A 25,651-nucleotide genomic window follows, 5' to 3' on the forward strand; every position below is an offset into this window, starting at 1 on the left:
CCAAGATGGAGGCGATTCCCGACTTGGAGCCATTTGATATATTCATCTCCGATCTAAGTGTGTCGACTCAATCCAGCATCAAATGTGTACTCCTTAATCGATCTCGCTTGCAGAATTCAAATCCATACGCTGCCTGCCTTACTTCTTCGAGGTAGCAATTGGCCTGAACTATTGCCTCTGTATTAATGCTGTCACTATTAATTCAAATAAGTTAAAAGACTCTAATTTCTTATTATTTCCATAACTAGCCAAGGACTTGCTTAAAATATTTGCATGTGATAAGTGTGCATCAAGTTCAAATGAAAAGGAGCGGTTGCAGGAGCTATTATGAGGACTTTGACTGATGCATTATGCAACAGTGAGAGATTTGCAGCCCAATGCTGGCTGACACTTTTTTGTAGATCTGCAAATCTCTCATTGTTGTATAATGCATCAGTCAACGTCCTCATCATACCGGCCAATAGATCTTGAAACCGCTCCTTTTCATTTGGACTCGATGCATACTGAACGAAGCTGATCAAAACACGCATGTCCATGACATTCACATCGAGATCTAAGGTGTCATCATCCAGTGTATTTATGAATAGCGAGTGCAAATTTTTTAAGCAAGGGACTATTGTTTATGTCCTTAGCTAATTGCCGAAATAATGAAAAAGTTGACTCTTTTAACTTGTTTGAACTGGAACTGACGCATTGATATAAGAATAGCAATAATTCAGGCCAGTTGTTATCTGGAAGAAGGTCAAGGAGAAAACAACTAATGAGAGATATACATCTTTTCATATCTTTGATTCTCTTGTGGAGGAGTGTTCTGAAGCAGCTCTAAAGTATGTCTATATCTTTTTGGGCTTTTCTTAAATGGCTTCCTGTATTTGACAGTTACTCTGCGAAAATTAGGACTATAATGTTTGTCTTCCTTTAAATTTGGATGCAAGCAATGACGAAGACCTAGGTGTTAGACATGTTCCTACATCTTAGTGGCTGCAACAGTTTCTTTAAAGTTGCATTTGCTATATGATTTATTGAAAAACTCTTGATGTCATTTTCAGCATGCTCTTTATGGGCTTGGTCTTGGGCTGGAATATGGTGGTTCTGATTTCAACCGTTTGTTGGAAGTATGATATTGTTGAATGAGATATTGAGACCCTTTCGTCATGGAGAGGGGACAAAAAGTGATATGTTTTTTTGTGTTTAGTTAATCTTATGACCTGAACCAGAGGCTCTGTCAAGGATCAATGTAGTGGCTATGCATTTAAAAGCTCTTGAACCTTAGAATGTAGATGCATATGATAATGTTGTTTCTGGACTTGGTAAGATATCTCAGCTTCATGGTGAAAGTATCAACTTAGCCCAAGTATGTTCTTTTATTTGTTCGTGCATTTTTATACCTTCAGCTCATATATGCTTGAGTTGGCATTCCAAAATTTCAGTTATAGATGGGTACTCAAGTGCATGCATCAAATAGTTTGAGACATGTCATAGTGTTGGATCACATAATTTCTTCCGATATTAATCTAATAGATTTTAAATTCTAATGGTCAATTGAATCATTCCCGGAAACAATTGCCAAAGACTACAAATATAGTCATGTGATGCTTGTATTGACCATGCATATAGAGATTTGCCGGAGTTTCTTATAATTCCTTTCTTGTTTATTTAGTTGTTTTACCCGTTTAGCTGAAAGGAGTTTTAGTTAAGCCAATGAGGACTTTCCTATTAGTGACGTAATTTGAGTAGTAATATAGTAGTCGCCTATGCTTGTAATGGCTACACTTTGTTAAAACTAGTTCTTAGTTGCATATATGTTTCAAATTTCCTAATTTTTCTTTTTCTTTTTATAAATCACCTTGGATTTTGGGGGGTAGGCATTGACCCTTACCTCGTATATTAGCACCCAAAAATAAATACATGTATGAGGGGCACATGAAGTCTGACCCCTCAAAACTTAGATGAGAATTGGATATACCAATTCTTTACAAAAGAGATGTTAGTGATGAGGTTGTGTGCACAATAAAATGTGTATCTAGGTTAGTGATGAGAGGACTCCTCTCCTTCACAACATTGAGATTCTTTGAAGTAAAATTGCAAAGAAAATTTAGTATGGTCAATCTACTTTAAGTTGTACAAAATTATGTTTAAAAAAAAAGGCATTCTTGACGTGCTTGATGCTAAAACTGCGACATTGGTGCCCAGCCATGATCAGATGTTGTTCTTGCCTCTCTATGCATATTATCCAGTGTGTAAAACCATACTCTCTCTTTCTTTTGTAAGCTCGAATTAGCCATGGCATCAACAACCTTGTTGGCTTCTCTAAAAAAATGCTGAATTTTAAATTCTTCAATCTTCTTTAATTGTTTCCTTATGTCTTCAATGATTGATATTGGATTCGACGGTGGACAATAAGCAATTATCCATTTGACCACCATCATTGAATTCAGCTCAACAACTAGCTTCTTGAAATTATTTCTGAACACCAAAAGGAATTGCAAAAGCTGCTAGCATGCTCCCATTACTTGTTCTGATTACTCTCCACCTCCACTTACTCGGGGATTCCCTTTTGCTCCACCATCTATGTTGAATGTTAGGAATTCAATTTCTGGAAACATCAGTTGCACTATGATGACCTTAAGCTTGGGCCTGATTGAGTTGTTCCATTTTACCTAGTTATTTAGCCCTATTATTTTTCTCTCTTGTTTCAATGTTGTTCCGCTAACTATTAGATACACCATATAGATACCCCCCAACCAATTCCTTTCTTTTCTTATTTTCCCAATCAAATATGGAAAAGGAAAACATACACGCATTTATGCAAGAAAGAAGTAGGTCTCTAGATGCACTTATGTAAAGCCTCCATCAGCTTCTTCTCTTGTTCATAGGCGTTTGGGGAGATGCAATGGTAAGGTCATCTTTTGGATCTTGAATGCCCTAGGAAGAAACATTTGGGACAACATTTTTATATTGTCAAAACGTGGATCATTAGGGAGCATAGATTTAATCAAACGAGTGGGGCAATGTTTATCAAACACAAAAGGCACAAGACGGCTTGACACAAGGTTCAAGTGATGTTTGCAGTACTTCACTAAGATGAAGAAGTTCTAGGATGAGCTTGGACAGTCTAATATAACTCCTTGTTTTGTACCTGTGAATGCATGTGTGGAATAAAGTAAGTACTACACAAAGCTGAACAGGATCAGAAACTCAATTATTCATCTCCAAATGGATTTTGAATAAGACTTACATCTCTGTAAGAGGAGATATATTAATGATGAGCCCCGTTCCTTACAAATTACACGGTTTCCCTTGTAACTTTAAGTACCACAGTGGAAAGAATACTGCAGCAAATATACAAGGAGGAAGAATAAATCAAACTGGTGAAGCCTCAGCTGCAGCCTGCACAGCCAAATTATGGAGGAAAGCATAAAAAAATTTAACAATTTGATCAACTCATGGTACTAAAACATGTTCCAGTATGTTGGTAGATTTTCCAGCTTGGTTGAATTGCCTGCCCACAAAAGCTGACCTGGACGAAGCCAAATGTGTTAATGAACAGTTGAGTTCGATGGTCGAAAGATACTGGATTCGTCTGCTCTAGGCTTTATCCTCGTTCACTCTTACTTTATTGTTTTAACTATTGGTTTTGTTACCTTAGCATTGGTCACTAAGGCTGGTTACAGGGGTAACAATAAAATGACAACATGTGATTATAAATGTTTGGTTTAGCCAATCCATTGGTTGGCCCACTTGCTTTTGGCAATTTGTTCTTCATTACCAACATATTTTTTAATCAATATGATTTGTCCATCGTCAGTACATTTTTTTATAACCAAAAAATAAAACATCACATGCAAATGGGAACATATGACTAGAATGTTTTTCCTAGATAGAATCATAATTGTTCTTAAAGGAAGCATGTGTCTGTTCTACATGAATTTTGTAATTTCAGATCTAAGGATAACTAAGCAAAAAATCTGCTAACTATAAGTTTGAAGTAATATGTAATACTGTAGTAACTAGTTTACAGTTATGATAGTGCAGATGGAAGTCTGGAACAGTTTTGATATATTCGGTATAACAAAATTTCATTAGGCAGATGAAGTTGACTTCTATGATGTTTCAATCTGACTTGACAAAACCATCTTGTTGGTGGTTGTTACTGGGATTTATCTAGGTTGTAATTAGCCAAATCAAACATTAACATGAAGTTTGCAATCTCTAATGGGTGATCTTATATAAAAATGCATTTTTGGTCTTTTTAATGTTCACCTGATTTTCTCACTTGCAGGTCAAACAGAGAAGTTTTAGGGTCCAGCTTTCATTACCTTCCAAAAGTTGTTTCAGTTTTTGCAGAGGTGAGTTTGAAATCAAAACTATTATATGCTATATTGAGTTGTTCTTTTGTGATATAAGGATTTTGCAACTGTATTTTTTTCATTCTTGCAATAAAAGCATTAAACCTTAAGAAATTATAAAATTACATTTGTCTGTATTTGTTCTTTGTGTTCTGCTTTTCAAGTATCAATTTGATTATCAGGTTCCTAGATGAAATATCCGATTAAAAGGTAAGGTAAAAGTTCATAAAGTAGAGTAAGAAAGTCTAACTATATAGCAATACTGTTCAAGAATCTAACATTTAATAACGTTTCCATGTTTCTTTTCCTTTTGCTTTAAACTTAACGGAGATAGTTGATTGATCTGCCAAATGTGACTGTCTCATTATATCGTGGAATGTGGCCTTTGATCAAACTAAACTTTATGTATACGTAAACATTCAGTAATTGGTTATTACTTCTTCTGTAGGTTCTATGTTGTTAATGTGGGGTCCATCTCATGATTTAAGGCCTTTGATAAAGACTTGTGGGGTCCATCCCATGATTTAAGGCCTTTGATAAAGACTTCTAAGTCTTTTTCTTTTAATTGGCAGCCACCGTTTATGAATTGTCAACAATTGAAGGAAAATGTCAAATATATTAAGCGTGAGAGAGTAAGGCTCCGCCTATAAAAGGAGGGCTTCGGCTCTCATCTCTACACACGAATCTCAGAGGAAAAATATATCTGAGGGTTAGAAAGAAAGAGTGAGGTTTCACAGACATGGTATAAGAAAATAGTCTGTGAGAAAAATAAAGAATGAACGATATTGTAGTGAGGTGAGAATATAAAAAGAGGGTTATTTCTTTTGAGTGTTGTAGTGGTCTTTGGAGTATTTTACTCGGACCTACAAAGTGTAAAATTCCTTGCTATAGTGATATCAGTTGCTCCTCTCGGGACCGTGGTTTTTTTCCTTATTCAAAAGGGTTTTTCACGTAAAAATCTTGGTGTCGTTATTACTCTTTTATTCTTGTTAATTACCGTATCTCGGTGCTACATTATTATTCCGCTTTTATTACCGTGAATATTATTTCTGTAGGGGATTTGTTCCCAACAACTGGTATCAGAGTACAAGTTCTGCTCGTTCACAGAAATACTATTCACTGTCAGTAGTACTATACTTGGTGAAAAACAAAAATGTCCGGAGTAAAGTACGAGGTAGCAAAATTCAACGGAGATAATAATTTCTCAACATAGCAAAGAAGGATGGGCAATCTGCTCATCCAATAAGGATTACACAAGGTACTAGATATTGATGCCAAAAAACCTGATACCATGAAAGCTGAGGATTGGAGTGACTTGGATGAAAGGGCTGCTAGTGCAATCAGGTTGCACTTATCAGATGATGTGGTAAATAACATCATTGATGAAGACACCACACATGGCATTTGGACAAGGTTGGAAAGCCTATACATGTCCAAAACGATGACAAATAAATTGTACCTGAAGAAGTAGCTATACGCCCTACACATGGGTGAAGGTACGATTTTTTTGTCACATTTAAATGTGTTTAACGGACTAATCACACAACTCGCCAACCTCAGAGTGAAAATCGAGGAAGAAGATAAAGCCATCTTGCTATTGAACTCGTTGCCATCTTCGTACGATAATTTGGAAACAACCATCCTACATGGTAAGACTACCATTGAGTTGAAAGACGTCACATCGACTCTTCTACTCAATGAGAAGATGGGAAAGAAGCCTGAAAATCAAGGACATGCTCTCATCACAGAAGGTAGAGACAGGAGTTATCAAAGGAGTTCGAGCAACTATGGTAGATCTGGAGCTCGTGGGAAGTCTAAGAATCGATCCAAATCAAAAGCCAGAAATTGCTACAATTGTGATCAACCAGGTCACTTCAAAAGAGATTGCCCAAATCCAAGGAAGGGCAAAGGTGAAACTAGTGGCCAGAAAAATGACAACACAACCGCCATGGTACAAAACAATGATAATGTTGTCCTATTTATAAATGAGGAAGAGGAATGCATGCACTCATCAGGACCAGAGTCGGAATGAGTGGTTGATATAGCAACATCTTACCATGCATCACCGGTAAGAGATCATTTTTGCAGATATGTGGCAGGTGATTTCGGCACTATGAGAATGGGTAGCATAAGTTACTCAAAGATTGCGGGGATTAGTGATATTTGTATCAAGACAAATGTCGGATGCACATTAGTTATAAAGGACGTGCGACATGTACCTGATTTGTGAATGAACTTGATTTTGGGAATTGCTTTAGACCGAGATAGATACGAGAACTATTTTGCAAATCAAAAGTAGAGACTCACTAAAGGATCATTGGTAATTGCAAAGGGAGTTGCTCGTGGCACGTTATACATGACAAATGCAGAAATATGCCAAGGTGAATTGAACGCGGCACAAGGTAAGATTTCTACAGATTTGTGGCACAAAAGGATGGGCCATATGAGCGAGAAGGGATTGTAGATTCTTGCCAGGAAATCACTCATTTCTTATGCCAAAGGTACAACGGTAAAATCTTGTGACTACTGTTTATTTGGTAAGCAGCATAGAGTCTCATTTCAGACATTGTCCGAAAAAAAATTGAATATACTTGATTTGGTATATTCTGATATTTATGGTCAAATGGAAATTGAATCGATGGGCAGTAACAAATATTTTGTTACTTTTATTGATGATGCTTCACGAAAATTATGAGTTTATATTTTGAAAATCAACGATCAGGTGTTTCAAGTTTTTCAGAAGTTTCATGCTATGGTAGAAATGGGGACAGGCCAAAAGCTAAAGCGTCTCCGAAGTGACAATGGAGGTGAGTACACTTCAAGGAAATTTGAAGAGTATTGTTCGAGCCATGGGACCAGACATGAATAGACAGTTCCTGGAACCCCACAACACAATGGCGTAGCCGAAAGGATGAACCGCACCATTGTGGAGTAGGTGAGAGGCATGCTCAGAATGGCTAAACTGCCTAAGTCATTCTGGGGTGAAGCAGTTCAGACAGCCCGTTACCTGATCAATAGGAGTCTATCAGTTCCATTGGCATTTGACATCCCATAGAGAGTTTGGACCAACAAGGAGGTATCCTACTCACATCTGAAGGTGTTTGGTTGCAGAGCTTTTGCACATGTACCAAAGGAGAAGAGAACAAAACTGGATGATAAATATATTCCCTGCATATTCATCGGATATGGAGATGAAGAGTTTGGATACAGATTGTGGGATCCTGTAAAGAAGAAGGTCATTAGAAACAGAGATGTAGTCTTCCGAGAAAGTGAAGTTGGAACTGCTGATGATATGCTAGAGAAGGCCAAGAATGGTATAATTCCTAACCTTGTTACTATTCCTTCTACTTCTAACAATCCCACAAGTGCAGAAAGTAGGACCGATGAGGTTGCCGAGCAGGGGGAGCAACCTGGTGAGGTTATTGATCAGGGGGAGTAACTTGATGATGATGTCGAGCAAGTGGAGCATCCCACTCAGGGAGAAGAACAGCCTCAACCTCTGAGGAGATCAGAAAGGCCAAGGGTAGAGCCATGCAGGTACCCTGCCATAGAGTATGTCCTCATCAGTGATGAGGGGGAGCCAGAAAGTCTTAAGGAGGTGATGTCCCATCCAGAAAAGAACCAGTGGATGAAAGCCATGCAAGAAGAGATGGAATCTCTGCAGAAAAATGGCACGTACAAGCTGGTTGAACTTCCAAAGGGTAAAAGATCACTCAAATACAAATGAGTCTTTAAACTCAAGAAAGATGGAAATGGCAAGCTGGCCATATATAAAGCTCGATTGGTGGTAAAAGGCTTCGAGCAGAAGAAAGGTATTGATTTTGACGAAATTTTCTCACATGTTGTCAAAATGACTTCTATTCGAACAATCTTGAGCTTAGTAGATAGCCTAGATCTTGAAGTGGAGCAGTTGGACGTGAAAACTGCATTTCTTCACGGAGATTTGGAAGAGGAGATCTGTATGGAGCAGCTAGAAGGATTTGAAGTAGCTAAAAGAAAACACATATTGTGCAAACTGAATAACAGTCTTTATGGGTTGAAGCAAGCACCAAGGCAGTGGTACAAGAAGTTTGACTCATTCATGAAAAGTCAAATTTACATAAAGACATATTCTGATCCATGTGTATACTTCAAAAGATTTTCTGAGAATAACTTTATTATATTGTTATTGTATGTGGATGACATGTTAATTGTAGGAAAAGACAAGGGGCTGATCGCAAAGTTGAAGGGAGATTTGTCCAAGTCATTTGATATGAAGGACTTGGGCCCAACACAACAAATTCTGGGTATGAAGATAGTTTGAGAGCGAACAAGCAGAAAGTTGTGGCTGTCTCAGGAGAAGTACATTGAACGTGTATTGGAACGCTTCAACATGAAAAATGCTAAGCAGTCAGCACACCTCTTGCTAGTCATCTAAAGTTGAGCAAGAAGATGTGTCCTACAACAGTAGAGGAGAAAGAGAACATGGCTAGAGTTCCTTATTCTTCAGCAGTCGGAAGCTTGATGTATGCAATGGTATGTACCAGACCTGATATTGCTCATGCAGTTGGTGTTGTTAGTAGATTCCTTAAAAATCCTGAAAAGGAATATTGGGAAACAATCAAGTGGATACTCAGGTACCTAAGAGGTACTGTAGGAGATTGCTTGTGTTTTGGAGGATCTGATCCAATCTTGAAGGGCTATACATATGCTGATATGGCAGGTGACATTGATAACAGAAAATTCACTACTGGATATTTGTTCACATTTTCAGGGGGAGCTATATCATGGCAGTCGAAGTTGCAGAAGTGTGTCACACTCTCTACAACTGAAGCGGAGTATATTGTTGCTACTGAAGCTGGCAAGGAGATGGTATGGCTCAAGCGGTTTCTTCAAGAACTGAAATTGCATCAAAAGGAGTATGTCGTCTATTGTGACAGTCAATGCAATAGACCTGAAGCTTATCGACGTGAGATATCACTGGATTCGAGAAAGGAGAGGATGGATTTATACAGGTCACGAAGATCCATACAAGTGAGAATCCTTCGGATATGCTAACCAAGGTAGTACCAAGAGATAAGTTTGAGCTATGCAAAAAACTTGTCGGCATGTACTCAAACTAGAATCTCCGGTGTTACCTCCTTCAGGTGAATGAGACTAGAGGGAGAGATTTGTGGGGGTCCATCCCATGATTTAAGGCCTTTGATAAAGACTTGTGGGGTCCATCCCTTGATTTAAGGCCTTTGATAAAGACTAAAATCTTTTTCTTTGAATTGACAGCCACAGTTTCTGAATTGTCAACAATTGAAGGAAAATGTCAAATATAATAGGCGTGAGAGAGTGAGGCTCCGCCTATAAAAGGAGAGCTTCAGCTCTCATCTCTACACATGAATCTCAGAGGAAAAATATATCTGAGAGTTAGAAAGAAAGAGTGAGGTTTCACAGACATGGTATAAGAAAATAGTATGTGAGAAAAATAGAGAATGAGCGATATTGTAGTGAGGTGAGAATATCAAAAGAGGGTTATTTCTTTTGAGTGTTGTAGTGGTCTTTGGAGTATTTTACTCGGACCTACAAAGTGTAAAATTTCTTGTTATAGTGATATCAGTTGCTCCTCTCGGGGCCGTGGTTTTTTTCCTTATTCAAAAGGGTTTTTCACGTAAAAATCTTGGTGTCGTTGTTACTCTTTTATTCTTGTTAATTACCGTATCTCGGTGCTACGTTATTATTCTGCTTTATTACCGTGAATATTATATCTGTAAGAAATTTATTCCAAACAGTTAAACAGATCTTGCTACAAAAAAAAACTACAAATCGCATGATTAATGTATTGAGGCATCTTCAGCAAACGCTACTAAGCCACCTTGGAATCAGCATGGTTATATTTTGCCTCAGTATATCTTTTGCGTCAGCTCGAGTTGGAATTGAAATCCATTCTATCACCCGAAGAAGATGCTAACTTTTAACGAATTCAGTGAAACTACTGCTCCTGTAATTTTGGTTGTATCAAACATTTCGATGGTCAAGTTAATCCTTGCTCCAGAAATAGGGTTTCAGGGTTTATATGCGTGTGTGCAAAGCTAGTAATTTTTGAGTGGTAAACATGCTTGAATATACCTTTGAATGCAAATTAAAGAACATGTTTTAGACTTTTCGAAAATAGTTTAGTTGAGTTTGACTTCTGAATTAGTATTTTGGAACAAGAAGAGTTGGAGAATAAGGTATATGGCTAGAGATTCTTTCTACTACATGACTCTTAACCTCACAAAAATATTAACTCAAAAACAAGTGGCCATTTGATTGTGATTTCTGAAGGAGAATTGTAGCCCTTGAAGTACAGTTCCAATGGTTTGCAAATTTGACGTTCCGATACAAACCTTTGGGAATTTAACTGAATACGCGCAACGCTAGAGTTGTGTGATCATGCCAAAGCTCCAGAATCCAACCTAAAACACTTCAAATTGCTATGAGCAGGTTATGCTGAAGTGAGAGTAGAGAAGGAAGGCCGCTGTGGCGAAATTTTCAGTGGTTTTCATGAAGATGTGTTCATTTTCTTTGCTGATTTTGAGTTATATTTTTGTATTAGCTATGAAGCTAATAAATCAGGAGTTCATGACTTGAGTTATACTTTTCCCTATATGGTTCTCGTATATTATAGTTTTTGCAGTTCATCAATGGGCTGCCATTTGAAAGGGGGGAAGAATATAGATGAGACGTCATATATATGACTAATAGAATAAAATTTTCTTTGTCTTTTTTCTTTTCTTGAAAAGTGATTGTAGACCGAAAGATGATCATGACATATCATGAAAAGGTGTAAAAGTTCCAGAAAGGAAATCTTGAGGACAAACATGAGTAGCCCCTTTTCCACCAAAAAACCTTCTACTATAACTTTTGGCTTGTAGATTACTGCTCATTACCAAAAAGGCAAAAACCAACAATTTATAACAATATATGTTACGACAATTGTGCACCTAAAATTTACCACAATTAGATGATCTCTGAGTTTAAAAAAGGTGCAATTAAATGCTGGTATTATTAATAAATAATAATGCAAAGTCAAAGATTCCTTTATGATTCTTTTTTCTTTCTTTATCTTTTACGAAAGACACAGTATCCATTATCTGCTATAGAAAATTTCTTTCTTCTTGTTATATTAAACTGCTCTTTGTTGGGTTTATAAAGAGCTAGTAAAAGGGTGTGGCCTTGCGCACATGAGAAATTGGTCAAAATCCAAATTTAATTTTGCTAAAAAATTATTTCTTTATTTTTTTAGCTTACCAGAAAAGTGTCCAAATACATGCTTACCAGAGTATGTCCAAATTCATTCTCTTTCATGAATTATGAAACACAACCAGAAAATTGATGCTAGCTAGTCAAAGATAGTATAGTTTAAATATCGACTCCACATGGATTGGATTTAAATAATATTCAAGTAATTTCTGACTTAAATGCTATTCAGAATGTTCAACACTTTGATTTAGTATGATTAATACTAAAACTAACAAACTAAAATTAAAGCAAGTAATACTTGATCACAGAGAACTAGAGAGTAGCAAACTCGGGTTGTTATCAGTGCGAGAAATAAGGGTCAAGACATAATAGGTGCAAGATTGTTATCCTGGAATGGACACTGTTAAATTTCACTCTTAATGTATTATTGATTCTCACTAATTCAACAAGTTATTATCCTATTATTCTAATTCAAGTTCCTCGCTCGATTAAACCTAAATTGTTCAAATAGGCTAATATGAAGTGTGGTGAAACTTGTAAGAATCTATTGGTAAGAATGGTCTAAGTAGGCGTTTGGACATAAGAATTGTAAAATTCGAAAAAAATGGTGAAAAAAAAATTCAAGTGAAAATGGTATTTGAAATTTAGAGTTGTGTTTGGACATAAATTTCAGTTTGGGTTGTTTTTGAAGTTTTGTATGTGATTTGAGTGAATTTTGAAAAACAGCTTTTTGCAGTTTTTCAAATTTTCGAAAATTTTCAAAATGCATCTTCAAGTGAAAATTGAAAATTTTATGAACAAACTCTGATTTCGAAAAAAAGTGAAATATTTTTGGAAAAATCTTCCATCAAATTTATGTCCAAACGGGCCCTAAGAGAAACTCCTCACGAATATTTCTCAATCTTAATTCAAAAGGTTGATCACTAAGCTCTTTTGATTACTTTAAAGAAGTACCAAAATAAGTTAAGAGTCATGCGTCGCAAAAATATTCAAAATTGTGCTCCTCTTGCGATTAAACACGATAATGAATAAATTCACAATACCAAATCATGTCAAACCTTAAGGTAAACTACTCTATAATCATGGAGGAAGGCATCGCAACTAGAGTTAAATAATAAGAAAACATCAATCTAACGTTACAATCCAAACTCCCGTATTGAATTGATGGAAAGATGAATTCTTGTGTTTTGAAGCCTCCAATGCTCTCCAATAGTTGTCTAGGTCCAAAGTCCTCTAAAAATCGTGTTTTATGTGTATTTATATCATGAAAGAACGGGCTCGGATTAAACTACCCTTTCCAAGCTGAAGTGAAAAAATTGGACAACGATAATACACTGGTGCGACGCTCCCCGCGTCGCGCTAGTGGGACTTTTCAGAGAGCAGATTTTTGTCAGACATGCCACTTTGCACTGCCGAGCGCCCCATGCGGCGCAATAGTGCAAAAATCTCATAGTAATTTTTTTCTCACTTTTTGACATCCAGACTTGGTCCTCGACCCCCGAACGCGATCCAGTTTAATTCCTTGGGCTTTTACTCATACTTTAAAGCTCCAAATCACTCAATTTAGCTCAAGAATATCTTCCTAACTCGAAATCATCTCTTACAAGGCATAAACCATGTAATAAGTGCAAATCATCTTCTTTTAAGCTCAAACACGAATAAGGTGTAGTAAATTAGATGGCAAAATACGACTAAAACACAGATTTCTAGCCTATCATCAACACCACACACTTAAATCATTGCTCGTTCTCGAGCAATCAAACTACACTTCACATACAAACAAAATCGGGAAGGAATTAGTCGTGTGTCAATAGGATCTCCTGATCAAGTGATCATCTAATCCCAGAAACTTTATCTGCCGGAAAGATTCAAGTGAACCTCCTAGCTAGTCATAACAATTAAACATTTATTGGCAGATGATAAGCAGGTATCGACTAAATAGATATTCCGGCATTCTCATGAAATTTTGTGTAAAAAGGAAACAGATTATATAATGGCTTTGAACTTCCCACAAAGCAAGCAGCTTCATAATCCTTCTATTTTCCCGAATTCTACTATTATCGCTAAATCCCAACTCCATTGTTCTTATATTATATTCCTACGAATTACTAATAAAAAGAGTGTGATATTTAAAGTTGCAAATTGGTCACATTGTAATTATTTTACATTAAGATAAATAAGTAAAAACAATTGTTACAAACAAAATTAAAACAAGAAAAGTAAGTAAAATATCACAAACCAAAATGGAGGTAATTAGTGCTATGAAACCAAATTTGAAGGGAGATCTTTGAAATTAACCTTGTAAAAAGAAACGACACAAATATATCTATTGTAAAGGGGTCCAACGTGGATAATAGTAGTTTAATGAAAAAGATTAATGGTATTTGAAACTTATAAAATAAATAAATGCAAGTCATATTTCTTGCATATAAAACTTTTGATGACTCATAGTTTAATGATATGTATTTTCATTTTCATTTGTGATTTCTTATGTAATTACTCGGCAGATAGTAACAAGTAACAACAAGATTCTCATTAAGAAACGTTACTGAAGATGTTTTAAAGATTACGTGTCATGTGGTTAGAACTTTCGAATTTGCAGCAAGCGATCAATTTCCCCCTCAGTGTACAATGGCAAAGGCAAATACAATTTAATATGTCTTCTAGCACCTTTTTCTGAGGTCTAAAAGACGAGGGTAGTTTGGTTGGGTTTATAAAAATAATACTGAATATGGTATATTAGTAATGTTGATATTAGTTATGCTGATATATTTTTTATTCATTGTTTGGTTTGATTTATTAAATCATTGTATAATTTCTAAAAAAATTATTTGTTTACAAAAATACCCTCATAACCGGTCCATCACTTTATCTTTTTAAAAGAAACATATATTGAGGAATATTTTAATATGAAAATGGTTTAAAAAAAATTATTTTGATTTGTCTACCTATATTATAGTATAGAACTGGATATTTATTTATAAAAAAAAAAATGCTAAACAAATAACATCCAATACCCATTATATTTCAGTATCAAACTTTACATCAAACTTCCATTAATATTGTAGCATATTTTAATCAAGCATAAATTTTGAAGGGCAATTTTGTCTTTAACTAAGTTAATGCGTGCATTAAAACTCATTGTATTGTTAATACCATGGTTTTCTATGTATTAGTCCAAATAATGTGTATAACTAATGCACAAGTTCAAAAAGTGTATCAAATAATGTATTATTAATACACAAAGTTAATGCATGCATTATTCCAAACGACCCCTTTTGGGGTATTATTATATCTTTTTACTTGTCGTTTTATTTTATTTTCTCACTATTCAAAGAATAACAAGAGATAACTACTGCAGTGAAGATGCCCCAAATATAAATACCAAGTAGTGTTAATTTAATTCATTAAACTAACAATTGGGTAGAAAAATCTTGACTTTCAAACTCAAAATGTATGTTTGGGAATCTTACATTAACTTTCTTTGCTCCTGCGTTGGCATTTATTTTAATAAAAACTGAGTTTGTTGTACTTGAAGGCTGAAGCCGTCGCTTTTCCAAGAACAAATTAGCAACGGGAGATAGTATATATATATATATATATATATTTATTTATTTATTTTTCAGAAAAAGGTTACTGTTTCTGACAAAAGATAAACTATTTTAATAGGAGTACAAATTAGCAAATAAACTAATCGGAGGGGGAGGGGGAGGGGGAGGGGGAGAGGTCGAGATTCTCTGATTATTTTCTATTTCTTGCTCTAATTTGCAAGTTCATAATTAGACATAAATTGACATCACAGACAACATATATAGCAACATAAATGAATTGTTAGAACTTATAGTAACAATTTATCAAAGCATAGTATTGGGTGGTTCAAGCTTGTTTGCATCAATGAATTTGCATTAATGAAGGCATTGAGAATTAAGCGAAGCAGATGCAGCTATCAATTTCTTCACCTCTTTATTCAAACCGTGTGTTTTTATGTTAAGCAAATGGACATAAATATAGAAGAAGCAAAAAAGGGTTGAAACTTTGATCTAAAATCCTACAAAAGTTCAAGGGCGGGACCTGGGTGCTTCTCCCTTATTTTGACTCTTGTATTAGGAATCGCAATTGTTTTAAATAAAACACAAATTTAGCTATACACTGTATTTCCAATTATTAATACTACTTGAATCTCATATTTCTGTTTATAATATTTGAATATCATTATAAGTACATTTAATTTGCATTTTTCTATTCCATTCAATCGAATAAAAAATAGTCTAGATATTTCAATTTCTACATAACTAATTCTGTCATAAACATATTCACTTCAGGTTAAAGTTATTAGAACAAGGTAGAGTAATTGTTTTTCTCCTGGTATAAATAGTTTGGTTACGATAATTACTCCTTCAATTCACATTTGATTTTATTTTCTTCAACGTTTTTCCCTTATTTTATTTGGTACAGTTGATACAAGAGTGAGTGGGTACTAGCATGTGGGTTTGTTGCTCCATTCTTTCTGTGTACTAACAAACTTTTGAGCCCCTTTTCTTCAGTCTTTGCTCTCTTGGTACTTATCAGTCTTTTTGGTTTCTTTTTTCCCCCTCAGTTTCTGAGAGATTTGTGATTCTGGGTGTTTGTGCAGATTTGGGGTTTTGCACTGCTCAAGAAGATCAGTTTAGAGCAAAAAATAGAAAGAAAATGGCAGGAGGAGGAGCAGCTCCAGCAGCAAAGGCAAGTGAACCAGTGCCACATCCACCAAAGGATCAACTTCCCAATGTTTCTTACTGCATTACTAGCCCTCCCCCTTGGCGTAAGTCTACACATTATTATTATTATTATTATTATTCATTGTTCCAATTTTGGCTGAGGAGGCGAATGAGTAACAATTAGGTCCAGGTTCCATTCTCACCTACACGACAACACTTAATGTGAGCTCATTTTGCTTAATGTGGCTACAGTAGGCTGGCAACTAGATTAATGGCTAGAGAGTTGACCGTATAAATTATTATTTTGGTGGCCGACATAATATTCTCTGTATTGGGTAAAGTTAAATGTTTCTAAAATTGTTTTGAATTTCTTTCACCATGTGTATAGTAGTGGACTATTCTGATTTTGTGTAATTGTTGGAATGCAGCTGAGGCTATTCTTCTTGGATTTCAACATTATCTTGTTATGCTTGGTACCACCGTCATCATTCCTACAGCTCTGGTTCCCCAAATGGGAGGTGGAAATGTGAGGCTTCTAGACACATTGAACTTCATAACTACTTAAGATATGAATTTCTCGTGACCTCAAGTATTGTTATTGATTTTAACTGAAAGATTACCTGCCCGTTTTGCAGGAGGAAAAAGCCCAAGTTATTCAGACATTGCTATTTGTTGCTGGGCTAAACACCTTGTTGCAATCTATCTTTGGGACCAGACTGCCTGCTGTGGTTGGAGGGTCTTATACCTTTGTTGCACCTACAATCTCGATTATCCTTTCTGGCCGATGGAGTGATGAAGACCCCATATCGGTTGGTGTCTTCAAATACTGAGTCATTTTCTCTTCTATTGTTTAGATCATCTAGTGCTCTTATTGGTCGAATGTCAAAGGCAGATGATATTTGGTTTTTCTATATAGCTTTTCCATGGACTTAGTTGGTGAATACATGGGATTAGCAGTTTAACCTTTTTTATTCTCATTTAGTAAGGATGTTGGAAAAACAATTATGCTAGCGGGCTGCTCAATTTTGAAACCAAAACTCAAATCTAATCCCCATTAGTTTTGGAACCAGAAAAGGGGGTATTTGGTTCTAAAACCAAGCAAACTTAATTGCTTTTGGAAGAGTAATTTCCACTAGAAGACCAGCCCCCAAAACCCATTTTGATATTTTAGAGATTGTATTACAACCTTCCTTGTTTTCCCCTCTTGCATCATGTACGTCCCCCAGTTCTAAACCATTTTCTATACTTGCTGGCTGTTCAGACATCATGCCACAACCCCCTCTGCCTTTTTCTTCTTTCTCCTTTATGTGGTCCGGATGGTCGAACAACCATTTTTTGTTACCTTTTGACTGTTCGTAAATATGTTTAATCGACTTTTCTCATAATTTTAACAATATGAAAGTGTCTACAGTGTTTTTAAGGTTTTAATGATATTTCTTCAAACTTTTGAATGAAAATCATAACTTTAAAAATTTTGAATTACAAATCCAAGTGCCACCAGTATTTTCAAACAACCAAATCCAAACATTAACGGCAAGTTTCCATAAAATCATTTTGAGAAACAAATTTAAATATCATCTAAGTGTCAAAAGAAACTGATGCACAATTAATTCACTTTCCACTTGATGATTCATGTCAGTGCACGTTCCTTTAACTTCCCTAATGGTCAGGAAGATGTTTAGAGACGCAGAAACACAGAGGGAATCATCCATTGCATGTTGGTGATATTGGGTCTTAACTTTTGTTGATATTTTCTATGATTCATCAGAGGTTCAAGAAGATAATGCGGGCCACCCAAGGTGCACTTATTGTTGCTTCGACCCTTCAGATTGTCCTTGGCTTCAGTGGTCTCTGGCGCAATGTTACAAGGTTTGTTATATCACAAGATTTCTCCCTACATTTGAACTGAACTTCTCATATAACACCTGACTTTGTATCATTAATTAAGTGTATACTTGTCTGCTCTTGGATATTGTTATGCTATACTAATGGTCAAGTAATTGCTTTAAGGATTACTTTTTGTGGTTTGAGGTCTTCTCAGTTATGTCGACTCTTTTGTACAATATACTAGCTCTTATTTGCATTATACTAGCTCTGATTTGCATTTTACTACCCGTGGATTCTTAGGTTATTGAGCCCTCTTTCAGCTGTTCCTTTGGTTTCTCTTGTTGGCTTTGGGCTTTATGAGTTTGGTTTTCCTGGGGTAAGTAGAAACTCGCTACACTTTTCTTGCATTACAATATTCATTCAATGATAATTGTTGAATTTACTTCATCTTTGTTTAGGTTGCCAAATGTGTTGAAGTTGGGTTGCCAGAGCTAGTCCTTTTAGTTATTTTCTCTCAGGTGGAATGCTTTGTCTAGAAATCATATATTCTTCTTAAACATTATTTTACGAGCAAGACATCATAGGATATAAGTTGCCATTTTTTGTTTTTGTTTTTGAGATATAAGTTGTGCATTCTTGATAATGCTGGTTATTGCAGTATTTGGCCCATTTGATACGCCCAGGGAAGAATATCTTTGATCGTTTTGCTGTTATTTTCACGGTGGCCATCGTGTGGATTTATGCACACCTACTCACTGTTGGTGGGGCTTACAATGGAAAGCCACCAAAGACACAAGCAAGCTGCAGAACTGATCGTGCTGGACTCATTAATGGTGCTCCATGGCAAGTGCTTTTCTCTCCTTCTCCTTTCCAATTTCCTAATATTACTGGCATGGGTCTCACGTACGGAAATTTTTTCGTATTTTTATATATGTCGGTCCAAAATTATTGATAAAGCAAAACTCCTTGGTAAAACCTGCAACCTTATAATCTATTGCAGTTTGCAGACATAGAAATGAAAAGGATTCTACAGTATGCTGTAAAAGTTGTGTTCTAGGGAAGTGGCTCAAGTTGGCACAGCACAAGGAGGAAACTAGGATGCTTATATTGGGACATAGGAGTAGTTTCCAGTAACCTATATGACATTACAAATTTCAACATAATGACACTTTGTTTTGACATATGAAATAGGCCATAGTTTTTCTACTCTTAACTCTTAGATTTTAAGAAATCTAGAGTGTAATGTGCCTTGTTCTTTTTGCACTCTCTAAAAGTTATTACCCTAGTAGCTCCTGTTATCAATTCTTACTAATAAAGATAAAAAAGTAGCTTCTATAGGCAAAAGTTCTGGAAGAGACTGGAAGTTGGTGTGTACTTATCCATTAAACTGACCTTGCCTTATTTTATTGAAATGGAATACAAGAAGAGAATAAGAGAGATAGGTCTCTAGGTATTTGAGCTATATGAATTCACATGGGATGATCAAACAACAACAACAAACCCAATGTAATCCCACAAGTGGGTCTGGGAAGGGTATACACAACCTTACCCCTACCTTGCGAAGGTAGAGAGGCTCGCATGGGATGCTCAATTGTGCTTTTTCTTTCACCATCAATTTAGTCACAACTGATTAACTGCTTGTGCTGGTTTGTTATTGCCACGTCAAGCATAACTGGCAGATACGACGATGCTGCTACAGATTAGGAAAAGTAAGCACAAGCTTATAAAGACTGATGGGTGTCCCAAAGTAACCTATCCGATTCTCATATTGTCAACTGCATAGATAGTTGGTCAATTTTTTGAAATATGGAGAAGCAAGAATATTTCCTTTTCTACTCTCTAGGAACCTAACAAAATTACTTTATGTTCTCCCTTTCATATTTTTTTACTAATGGTCTTATGATTGTAACATGGGATGCGTATTGTTTGAAAAACGTTTAATTCTGCTTATTACTCGCATGAAGTTATTTTGTTAGTTCAGCAGTGTTCTTAATAAGTTCTGTTAGTCCATTAGGAAAATATTTCTATGAACTTACAAGGTAACCTATAATTTTGTAAACTTAATGATTTTCTCTTTTTCCTTGCTGGTTTGAATCTGCAGGATTAGTATTCCTTACCCCTTCCAATGGGGACCTCCGTCATTCGATGCTGGTGAAGCTTTTGCTATGATGATGGCTACTTTTGTTTCTCTTGTAGAGGTTGGTTCACCCGTCAGAGCTTTTGAATATTCTGAATGTTTTATTATCTTATTTTGGCAGGTTTTGCAAAAATTTTAGGTTCAGGTTGCTCCTTTTGTTGTTTTCTGTTGCTAATTCCTCTATGATCTTGTTTGTCTTATATTTGGCTACAGTGGTAATTTGGTATTATGACACATCCGATTGTTGTTTCAGATTTTGTGTGCTTCTTACCTTTATCTACTCTTTCTTTCTTTGTGCTACCCCTTTTTTTACTCACCTTTTTGCATCCTTTTCAATTCTTGTGCGATTCAACACCTTCCTTTTTCGTCATTCTTTTTGAAGAAAAAGATACTTCTATGCTCTGAAAGAGATTGACCTTGAACTAACTTCCTTTCATGCTTGCGGTTTTGGTGTTTTCAGTCCACTGGTGCTTTCGTTGCAGTTGCAAGATATGCAAGTGCCACTCCCTTGCCGCCATCCATACTTAGCCGTGGTGTTGGTTGGCAGGTAAACAGGTTTTCTTCCCGAGAATCCTCCCCCTCCCTCACCCTCTTGTAAAATAAGCAAAGAAAAGTAAAGCAGAATGTTCTGTTGGATTTCATTGAAGTGGAGCTTTACTCGGAATCAAATGCATATGATCTTTAGGGAGGTTTATGTGAAGTAGGAAAATAGATTAGGAAAACTACACAAAGTTGGAACGTCATTGACTCCTCCAGTATCACCATTTTCCACATGCACAAGAATTATGAATTGTTTTGGGTAACTCCGACACCCAACTCTATGACTTTCTTCTCATTATACTAGTCAAAATCTGTGTCCACTCAACTGCAAGTCTGCAACCCTACATGTCTAATCCGGATCATTCCTTTGTACATTTATTTTGAATCTAATGCCAATTTGAGTAATTTTTGTTACTGAAATTTCGCATTGGATCCACTTCGGGCGTGACAATACGTGGCAGATATAATATTTCTTTAGATAGCAGATATCATACCTAATGACGTTAAGGGATTGGAACCGTCCCAATTCCCTGCGTTCCTATCTAAAGTATTGGAACTCAGTAGTTGTCTCTCTGTTGCTTCGTGATGTGTTTTCTGGAAATATTCTTCTTCTCCACTCTCTATCTTTTGTTTTCTGCCTTCCATTTAGCTAAGGACTTTTTATTTTGGAGAATGAGACACAGAAATTAAGTATTACATGCCAATGATACGGGAATTTTCTCCCGTTAAACTTTCACTCTAGTTGTTGTGATATATCATAATATATACTTCTAACACACTCATTAACCCAGAAGTTTAATTTAAAGAAAACAAGGGTCTAGAAGGACAGCCGAAAAGTAAAAAGCGCTTACCCAGTTCATGAAGTGTTCCCAGACTAGTTGGGGTAGGGGGAGAGTGGGCTTGACATATATCATGCAGCCTTCCCATCGTTCTCATTGAATAATACGGCATCATGGGAAGAGGTAAAAAAGGTCATTTGGTGTTATATTCACTTTTAGAGTGGAGGTAGATTTGAGATTGGAAAGGAAGACATGTATTTTTCTTGTCAACGAGGTTCATGAGAAGTATTGATTGTTTGCTATCCCTTCTACTACCCCTTGCAACCTTCACTCTAAATTTTTTCTGATGAACTTTCTTGCTCTCTTTAATTTTGAAACATTCTGTTTACCTCAGGGTGTTGGAATTTTACTATCAGGACTGTTTGGCACTGGGAATGGATCTTCTGTATCTGTGTAAGTCCAGACAAAAACCTTCTGCAGCTCGATAGTCTCTCATACACTAGTTGACTAAGCCCTTACTTTTTCTCTCATACCTCAGGGAGAATGCTGGTCTTTTAGCACTGACACGTGTTGGCAGTAGAAGAGTTGTTCAGATATCAGCTGGGTTCATGATTTTCTTCTCAATTCTTGGTAAATCACTTCTCTAACAATTTTATCAAAAAAATTCTTGTGGATTATTTTGATATTTGGTTCTCCCACGTTCTGAGGATTTGTCTTGACAACACTATTATCATCAGGGAAATTTGGAGCAGTCTTTGCTTCAATTCCAGCACCCATTGTAGGTGCTTTATACTGCCTTTTCTTCGCTTATGTAGGTACGTATACATGTAAGGCAAGCACTTGCGCACTGGCAAAGTCTTTCATGTTATTCATAGTTTGTGAATTGTGAATGTTCATTCTTTGCAGGCGCGGGAGGCTTAGGCTTCCTTCAGTTCTGCAATCTTAATAGCTTCCGCACCAAGTTTATATTAGGTTTCTCTGTCTTCCTGGGTTTGTCCGTCCCACAGTACTTCAATGAGTATACTGCCGTTGCTGGTTATGGACCTGTTCACACACATGCAAGATGGGTATGACAAATTGGCATCTAAATATGTCTTAACATTTGATGTATGTTGCATTCTAGTCATGTTGTAAGAGCTTTTGCGGTTTGTTATTGTTCAGTTCAACGACATGGTCAATGTGCCATTTCAATCGAAAGCTTTTGTGGCGGGTGTTGTGGCTTATTTTCTAGACAACACGATGCACAAAAAGGATGGCCAGACAAGAAAGGACAGAGGCAAGCACTGGTGGGACAAGTTCAAGTCCTTCAAGACTGACACAAGAAGTGAGGAATTCTACTCCCTCCCTTTCAATCTAAACAAGTATTTCCCATCTGTGTGATTGGTAACAGCATAGAGGCAGAAGATTTCATACTTCATACTTCCACTTGCTTTCTTCCTGACCCTTGAAATCTGAAAGAAACAAGTATTTTCTTTCATGTGTACCCTCTTAGAAGTATAGATAGTCCAACCATTTTGAAGAAGCTTAGGACAACAGTTATTAGTTAAGTTTTCTCATTGTTGTAAATTCATGGTTATATGGATTTAACTGGCGCAATGAAGCAAGTTTGCTTCTTTCAAACTCTTGTCCTGATGTGTGCAGCAAAAACTCCAGTATGATAGGAGAAAGGAATCTTTTGAATTCAAGGGGAAAGGAATTTGTTACAGTAGCTGGCTAGAATTCTTTTTTCATAATATATATAGAGAACAGTCAAAAGTGACAAGTACAAACAACAGAACACTAGATGAATATTTTGACAAAGGAAGATTGTATAGGACATACAATCATTTATGTAACCAATTAAATGATGGTGCTGGTACACTGGTACTGAAGAGGAGAAAAGGAAATTGGACCACTATGAATCGTCCTTCGTTGGATTTGAAGACAGGAAAACCATACACAGAATTGGACAGGCACTTCGATAATTTTTTGTTGTCCTTTTCTTGGGTTGGAAGAGGAACCAAATTCCGACCACCAACCAGTGTCAGATATTCATGTTGATTAGGGCAATATAATACACCTATACTATAAGAGTTTTTACACTCTTACTAAACTCTACTTATGACATGCAAATTACATATAGTTATTTTCTAGGTGATTTGATAATGTAAAAATTTGATACCGAGATGTATAAGTTTTTTTTTTCTTCACGAGTGTCTTGTCCAAGTCCTTATCTCTTTTCTTTTGGGTATGTAAATCATAAAAAATTTAGTCAAACATAGTGTTTCCCCTCGTGGTTTGTTTGGAAGCTACGGTATGTTCACTTTCATCTCATTGAATCATTTTGTATGCAAAAATTGTAAAAACAATGGTTAATAAGAAATATATCATTGTGAAAAAGAAAATCAATCATTACAAGAGAAATAAGAAAACTCAAGAAGATCGACTAAATTAAAGTGATATGCATTGTCATCCAAATATCTAATCTGTAAAAAATCTTTTTGTTTCTTATATTGACACTCCTCCAACACATTTCAGGTATTTACAATCTATAATTAAATAAATAACAAGTATTATCTCGTTGCTAAAGATTCTTAACATTTCCAGTGGTGGCGCGAAAAAATAAACACTTCCAGTGGACCATAAGAATATAAACTACTTCGTGAACGAAAATGGTAGATTGAATTTAAAAACTGCAACAGCTGGGGACAATTAAATTGAAAGAATGCTGTTACATAATACCAAACAACAAATCTATTGTTAATGGATTTATAACTCAATTGTTTATTTTAGTTTTGGTTGGATTAATGTGTAATTTTTTATGCAAATTGTTGCTCCCAAACGCACATGCAAATATACTTGCCGTACAAGTAATATAGGATTGTAAGTCCAGATATCGTACTCACATAGACTTGTGATTAACTATTTACTAAATTAAATTAAGACAATTAATCTATTCAAGCGATTTTCTAAAGTATGAATATTTAACTAAAACTAATGTAGAGTAGCAAATTAAGCGATTACAGAAAACAAGTCGGCAAACTTGGAGACGATTTCAATGAGAAAATATTCCAGAGCTATGGGTCAACTAACAATCCCGTTGAGTTTTCTACTTAAATTGTCTAATTAATTTATTTGGTTATTGATTGACATGGTTAATATTACTCGTAGTATTCTCCCGAAGTACTACTTGCCTATTCAAGCTAACCTAACGCCTATATTCCTATGGAGTTAGGATTAACAAGAACGCATTAATAATTCTCGTATAGTAACCAAGCAAAGCGATTAGGTATATCCCTATCCTAACCACAAATCCGTTCCCCGTAATTCAGGTTCAAGATCTTGCTCTACTCAATCTTATATGCAATCTAAAATTCCTTCTCCCGAGTTCAATCCTAGATTCGCAGATAGTATTCAATTGGTGATCAAACAATCAAATAATTAAGAGCAAGATTGAATAAATAAATCAATATGATAAAATAATAAGAACAATCCAAGCTTCAAACTACACCGTTCATATAGCACCCACAACTCTAAAATTAATAAACTATGAGATTACAGGAAGAGAAGAGAAGAAAAACTAGTTAGAAGTCTCCTCCAAGCGTGATTTCGTTCTCCTCTCCAAAATGGCGTGTTATCCTCCCAAAAATATGTTAGATCTCCTCCCAAATTAGGTTTAGAACCCTTTTTATACAAATTAGGACCGTGTAGGACCGAAATAACCTTATCCTGGACAAACTAGAAAATTTTTCGCAACACAGGGTCCAGGCTAGCGCGTCGCGCTGGTCTAGCTAGGGGTGTTCATGGTTTGGTTTGGATCAGATTTTCCCTAAAAAGAAATCAAACCAAGTAAGTCGGTTCTTCAAATATTTGAACCAAACAAAATCCATTAAGTCGATTTTTTATCGATTCTGTTTTTGTCGGTTTTTCGATTTTTTCGATTATTTATCGGTTTGTTTTCTTAAATATGAGACATACACTACCAAACACATATTTCGGTACATTTTTAACGTAACACTATCAAACCACTTGCTCTTTGAGAAATCTATCATTTACCAAGATATATTGATGATAATTGAATCAAATAGTGATGAATAATTTAATTACTCAATTAAAAATTAATTATTTTTA

General features: G+C 35.9%; 1 protein-coding gene across 6 annotated transcripts; it reads left to right on the forward strand.

The window, feature by feature from the left end:
• Window positions 1-15,356: 15,356 nt before the first annotated feature.
• LOC104102475 (nucleobase-ascorbate transporter 6) lies at window positions 15,357-23,249 on the forward strand. Of its 6 annotated transcripts, none has more exons than XM_009610191.4 (15): window positions 15,357-15,636; window positions 16,195-16,362; window positions 16,687-16,784; window positions 16,894-17,067; window positions 18,027-18,127; window positions 18,386-18,461; window positions 18,544-18,603; window positions 18,744-18,928; window positions 20,187-20,283; window positions 20,683-20,769; window positions 21,936-21,994; window positions 22,080-22,171; window positions 22,279-22,356; window positions 22,448-22,608; window positions 22,703-23,249. In XM_009610191.4, the coding sequence occupies exons 2-15, from the start codon at window positions 16,251-16,253 to the stop codon at window positions 22,919-22,921; spliced, it is 1,599 nt and encodes a 532-aa protein (XP_009608486.1). In that variant the 5' UTR covers window positions 15,357-15,636; window positions 16,195-16,250; the 3' UTR covers window positions 22,922-23,249. The 6 variants fall into 6 exon arrangements, with proteins under 6 accessions (XP_009608486.1, XP_070033587.1, XP_009608485.1 ...); XM_070177486.1 differs by lacking the exon at window positions 15,357-15,636 and adding an exon at window positions 15,882-15,903; XM_009610190.4 differs by lacking the exon at window positions 15,357-15,636 and adding an exon at window positions 15,926-16,045.
• The last annotated feature ends 2,402 nt before the right edge of the window (window positions 23,250-25,651 follow it).

Source organism: Nicotiana tomentosiformis, chromosome 6, assembly GCF_000390325.3.
Source record: "Nicotiana tomentosiformis chromosome 6, ASM39032v3, whole genome shotgun sequence".
Taxonomy (NCBI): Eukaryota; Viridiplantae; Streptophyta; class Magnoliopsida; order Solanales; family Solanaceae; genus Nicotiana; species Nicotiana tomentosiformis.

Coding starts and splice junctions, on each gene's coding strand:
- LOC104102475 (XM_009610191.4), top strand. CDS start 16,251: ATGGCAGGAGGAGGAGCAGCTCCAGCAGCAAAGGCAAGTGAACCAGTG. Junction 18,128..18,385: donor CTCTGGCGCAATGTTACAAG/GTTTGTTATATC, acceptor GTGGATTCTTAG/GTTATTGAGCCCTCTTTCAG. Junction 22,357..22,447: donor CCTTTTCTTCGCTTATGTAG/GTACGTATACAT, acceptor CATTCTTTGCAG/GCGCGGGAGGCTTAGGCTTC.